Here is a 6,271-nt window from a genome sequence, read left to right on the forward strand (position 1 = left end):
GGTGGTGGAAATGATAACGATGATCACAGCAGTGGTGTAGAGGCAGTTGTCATGAAGATGATGATGACGACGACCATGATGATAATGATGATGACGACGACGATGATGATGATGATGACGACGACGATGGTGATGATGATGGTCAAGACAATGACGACGACGATAATGATGGTGGTGGTGGTGGTGGTGATGATGATGATGATGATGGTGATAATGATGACGACAATGATGATGACGCTGACGACAATGATGATGACGCTGACGACAATGATGATGACGATGACGACAGTGACGACGACTCACCACCCCCGTGCTGCTGGGTGAGGTAGGGGAACCTCCACATGTTGCCCAGGCCCACGGCATAGCTGATGACCATGAAGAAGTACTGCAGCTTGGAGTCCCAGGCCAGGCGGGGGGCGCCCCCCTCCCCCTCCCCCTCCTCCTCCCCCCCACGGCCCCCCCCTTCCCCCACCTCCACACTCCCGTTGCCATGGCTCAGTGGCGCCGTCACTTCTACAGGGTTCGGTTCCAGCCTCTGGTGTCCCGTCGTCTTCACCATGGTCGCTGACAACTACTGTGTTGTGTCCTGTCCGGGGTTTTGCTGAAACTGTAGTTGTATGGGGTTTGGTTGGAATGAAGTGACTGTATGTAGCGGGGAAGCCTTTATTTATCACTGACGGGAGTAGAAGCGTTGGAAGAGAACGCTAGCAGAATGAGGAAGTCACAGTGTTTGTGCGGCACTATTCTAGCATTTGAGACTTCTTCGTTCCTGATGAATTCACGATGCGTAAATTGATTGTGGTGTTCTTGCGTGAAAGCGCTTAGATTTGTCTCTGCACAAGATTCAGCGCTATACAAATACCATTATTATTATTATTATATTATACGGTACATAAAAACTTTTTAGATTTATTATGACAAAAGTTAAACACGATGCTAATGAATGAATAAATAAATAGATAAATAAATAAATAAAATAAAAACGTTCAGATCAGTTAATGACTTCCTTTTTCAACCTAACTTGACATCAACATTGCTGATTAAGAAAAAAAAAGGAGGGATGTGTGTCGTTTTTTATTTGAAAATTGACAACCGATTTTGCCAGGTATTCAAAAATTTTACAATGAAAGGAATGTGAACGACAAAAATGAATCCAATTTTTTCCTTAGTATATATCTACTCTGCACTTCTTATCGATTCGAGGCGTACATTCATTCACTAAATTAGACACCACCAAAGTCGTTATATCTCTGGAAATATTTGTTCCTGATTTTCTGTGCGTGACAAAAACGTAAGCAGCATGTGGTTTTCAGTGATTATAAGTACGTTAGTTGTTTCCCTTGCAGGAAGACGAACTGGCCGAGGATGAACAGATACGAGACAACTCTGGAGTTAACGTTCTTGTTGTCAAAACGTTCGCACAGGAGTTCGTTTTTTGACCAGATTTGTTGTGTGGTGACAGTCCTGTAATATGCGCTGTTGTTGTACAACCTGAAACACACACACACACAAAATGCAAAGCATTAGGATATGGATAGGGATACGGATACGGATGTTTTATTCAATACAGGCCATGGCGCCTCATGAAGGGGTGGTGTAAACAAACATTACATACGTAGTATATTTAGATACATAAAACAACACACTTGTAACCTGAAAAGCAACGCATTTGGTATTCATTTAAAATGACACTGCAGTTTTGAATGTAGATAATCTTACATTTAAAAGAAATCGACAAGAAACCACTCACATCTCCCTATCTTTGCCTCTCTCTCTCTCTCTCTCTCTCTCTCTCAGAGAGCCCATATCAGTGCTGGCATTGTGGTTGAATATGAATTGTCCAGAATGCGAGCGGTTCTTGGCTCACGGAAACAGAGGCAGAGTGTGACAGGGGTGTGTGATGCTCTAGGGTGGTGCTTTTTTGGCCAAAAGCCCAGACTGGCGATCTGTCCCTGTTACACATGCACGTGCAACGTATACTGTCTGATCATGACAGGACGTGCTTGTCCGATGTTTCAGGGGGTAGTGTATAGTCTTTGCTGCAGCAGAGACGCGTCATTTTTTTTTCTTTTTTTTTTTTTTTTTTTTGGTGATACTGACGTTGGTGGGTTTAGTTGTTGTTGTTGTTGGTTTGTGTGTGTGTGTGTGTGTTTGGTTTTTTGTTTGTTTGGGTGGATGTTGGTAGTGTTAATATCGTCCTCCGCATAGTGAGAGAGAGAGAGAGAGAGAGTGAAACACAGAGAGAGGAGAGAGAGGGGGGAAGAAGGAGAGAGAGAAGGAGAGAGAGAAAGATAGAGAAGGTGAAACAGATGAGAGAGAGAGAAGAAAAAAAAACAGAAAAAGAGGAGAGAGAGACTATGTGAAAAAGACATAAAGAGAGAGAGACAGAGACAGAGAGTCAGAGAGAGACACAGAGAGAGATCTCGCAGCCGAATGAGAGACAAAGATACAAAGGCAGATAACACGAACGAAACAATATATTATAATTATTACATTTAATGCCAACTGCCCTCACAATAGAGGTAAAGATATGGACAAGCAGAAATTGGGGTGAAAATGAAATAAATTCACTGAGCTAATGTACACTGCAAGCAGTTCTGTACAGCAGTTGTGCATTTACATACCATATGTTGCGGCACATAATCCACACGACATAAACAGAGAATTAATTTCCACACACACGCACTGAAAACGAACCAGCGTACATCACAAAACGATACCGTCGAGAGATAAGTTAAAACATTCACATGTCAGTGAAAAGCGCACATGTGAATCAATATTAACTTGAAACAGAGACAAAGATAGGCAGCGATTTTGTCATTCATTTCCCTGTGAAAACGAAACCAAATGCAGCAATATTGTAATACTCGTTTCACTGACTTGACTATACGAGTCAGTCACAACAGTGGAATGAGGAACAACTATATCAGTTTAGTCATCGCCAGACAATAGCCGTGTGGATGTAGCTTTCACTGGCCAGTTTATTTGCTCTCAAATATGTATTAGTCACACGTGGGCCCACTGCATAAACTCCATGTTTTCTTGTGTATGTATGTATGTATGTATGTATGTCTCTCATTGCCTCTCTCTGTGTCCCTCTGTGTGTCTTTACATAATTATATATATATAGAGAGAGAGAGACAGAGAGACAGAGAGAGAAAGAGAGATCTTTGTCTGTCTGTCCCTGTCTCTCGTATTTTCTCTATCCCTCCGTCTGTCTGCCTGTCTGTCTGTCTGTCTGTCTCTCTCTCTCTCTCTGTCTGTCTGTCTGTCTGTCTCTCTCTCTCTCTCTCTCACTCTCCCTCTTCCCCTCATAAAGTGCACGCGCACCATCATAAAAGTGCACACACACACACACACACACACACACACACACACACACACACACAGACACACAGAGACAGAGACAGAGATAGAAACAGAGACAGACAGACAGACAAACAGACAGAGACAGACAGAGAGAGAGTACACAGCTCAATGCCAACCTCGAGCAAGTGAGCAACATTACCAGACCCGCTCCACCCCCACCCCCCCCACCCCCACACCCCCTACCCTATCTTCCTCGTCTCCATTCCACCCCCCCCCCCCTCTACTCCCACCTCCACCTACCCACCTAGTCCCCTTCCCCAACCGACAACCCCATAGGTACACACAGCATCACAAGCCGCTTTGCCCTCTGTAGTATGCCAGCTACATGTACATTTGTATGTACGTCACATGCCGTGTTTACCTGGAATCAGGATCTCGGCCTTGTCAGAAAAAAAAGAAGGAAGAATGGATGACTGTGTGGATAGGTGTAGATAGGTGGGTGGATAGGTGTAGATAGGTGGGTGGATAGGTGTGTGTATAGGTGTGTGGATGGGTGTAGATTGGTGGGTGGATAGCTGTGTGTATAGGTGTGTGTATAGGTGTGTGTATGGGTGTATATAGGTGGGTGGATAGGTGGGTGGATAGGTGTAGATAGGTGTGTGGATAGGTGTGGATAGGTGGGTGGATAGGTGGGTGGATGGGTGTGGATAGGTGGGTGGATAGGTGGGTGGATAGGTGGGTGGATGAGTGGGTGGATAGGTGGGTGGATAGGTGTCTGGATCGGTGGGTGGATAGGTGGGTGGGTGGGTGGATAGGTGTCTGGATAGGAGGGTGGATAGGTGGGTGGGTGGGTGGATAGGTGTGGATAGGTGGATGGATAGGTGTGTGGATAGGTGGGTGGATAGGTGGGTGGATAGGTGTCTGGATCGGTGGGTGGATAGGTGGGTGGGTGGGTGGATAGGTGTCTGGATAGGAGGGTGGATAGGTGGATGGGTGGGTTGATAGGTGGGTGGGTGGATAGGTGGGTGGGTGGATAGGTGGGTGGATGGGTGGGTGGATGGGTGGGTGGATGGTGGGGTGCATGGATGGATGAAACGAAGGAATGAGAGAAAGAAACTGTGGACAGACAATGTGAAAGAAAAGACCCCGCCCCCAACCCCACCCCACCCCCCAAAAAAGGGACAAATAGAATGAAACATAGAACATGCTCCGTTTTATTCTGACTACAGAAAAGGGGTATCGAAAACCAATCATCTCATTGATTTACAAGATTATAACTATCTTTAGTTAACATATCGCATGCTTCTTTGTCGGGAAACTTTCGAACATGCACATTATATATATATATATATATATGTGGTGTGTGTGTGTGTGTGTGTGTGTGTGTGTGTGTGTGTGTGTGTGTGTGTGTGTGTGTGTGTGTGTGTGTTTAATGTGAGGGTTTTATGACTTTTCTACCCAACTTTTCAGAAAGAATGTTTGAAGATGTTCATAATTTATTGTTTTTGTTCACTGCACAATCCATCTGGACAAATACTCTTTTTTTGTCAAAAGTTTGTTACTTTGATTAGATTGTATTCTCAAAGCTTTGCATTGTTTTTCCTTAAAACTTACCATTGTGAACAGATGTTAAACTGAAGAACATACAGGGAAAAACAGAAGGGAGGGACAGACAGACACTGAGATAGAAAGAGAAAGAAAGGGGGAAAAAATGAAAACTACGCATAGGCAGACGGACAGACAGAAAAAGACAAACAAGTGGAGGAATGGTCTAGAGGTAACGCGTCCGCATTGGAAGCGAGAGAATCTGAGCGCCCTGGTTCGAATCACGGCTCAGCCGCCGATATTTTCTCCCCCTCCACATGCACTTGAGTGGTGGTCTGGACGCTAGTCATTCGGATGAGACGATGAACCGAGGTCACCTGTGCAGCATGCACTTAGCGCACGTAAAAGAACCCATGGCAACAAAGGGGTTGTTCCTTGCAAAATTCTGTAGAAAAATCCACTGCGATAGGAAAAACAAATAAAACTGCACGCAGGAATAAATACAAAAAATGGGTGGCGCTGTAGTGTAGCGACGCGCTCTCCCTGGGGAGAGAAGCCCGAATTTCACACAGAGAAATCCGTTGTGATAAAAAGAGAAATACAAATACAAATACAACCAAACACAAAGATGAATAATTCAGAGTACGTTCAGCAATTGTTAGTGTGTAAAAAATATATATATTTCAAAAAATAATAATAAACACTGACAGCCAGACAGCCACAAAGAGATAAACAACCAAACACAAAAATAGGAATGATTCTAGAGCAGGTACACATTCAGCAACTCAAAGCATTTGTGCATGGGAGTTAGTAGGACCTCAAACAGTCATGTCCAACCACACCAAGTGAACATCTTCTTCTTCTGCTTCTTCTTTCATGGGCTGCAACCCAGACAACGTTAACTCACTCAGTACGGCCAGTCCTCTCTTCTCCTCTACACAGACCCCTCGGATGTCCAGTGGGTGTCTCAATGACCCAACCTTCAGCTTCCGTCGTCAGAATTGTGGTATTCTTTGTCAACATTCACCTCTTCAGTATAAGAGCCTTCCGCTTGCGATATTTTGATGATGGTAACTGGGGTGAAACGCTGTTAACGTCGTCTCTTTCGCCGTTCGTATGGAGAGAGTTAACACGAATGCATGAGTGGGTATTTGCGTGTGTATGTGTATTTCTACACCACCATGTTGGTAACCACACTCCGTTTTCGGGTTGTGCATGCTGTGTGTGTCCGTGTTTCCACAGCGACCCCAAAGAAATGACATGGATTACGGAGTGTTGAACGTGTGTATTTGATTTTCTGCATGCATGTACATACATAGGGGGTTCAGGCACTGGTGACCGAGATTCCAACTCAGGACACTCAGATTGAATGTCCAACGTTGCATCCACTCGGCTGTCATCGCACCACCTCGTTTAG

General features: G+C 44.7%; 1 protein-coding gene across 5 annotated transcripts in view; it reads right to left on the minus strand.

The window, feature by feature from the left end:
- LOC143285485 (sodium- and chloride-dependent transporter XTRP3-like) overlaps positions 1-6,271 on the minus strand; it is a 52,342-nt gene that overhangs the window by 44,678 nt on the left and 1,393 nt on the right. Inside the window, exons 2-3 of one of the 5 annotated variants that reach the window (XM_076592810.1) lie at positions 1,327-1,491; positions 304-607 (exon numbers count right to left, since the gene is read on the minus strand). In XM_076592810.1, coding sequence (XP_076448925.1) covers positions 304-559 — 256 coding nt within the window. In that variant the 5' untranslated portion in view covers positions 560-607; positions 1,327-1,491. Of the gene's footprint in view, positions 1-303; positions 851-1,209; positions 1,492-6,271 lie in introns of all 5 variants that reach the window. The other 4 variants (XM_076592809.1, XM_076592808.1, XM_076592807.1 and 1 more) reach the window with 4 other exon arrangements.

This window comes from Babylonia areolata, chromosome 9, assembly GCF_041734735.1.
Source record: "Babylonia areolata isolate BAREFJ2019XMU chromosome 9, ASM4173473v1, whole genome shotgun sequence".
NCBI lineage: Eukaryota > Metazoa > Mollusca > Gastropoda > Neogastropoda > Buccinidae > Babylonia > Babylonia areolata.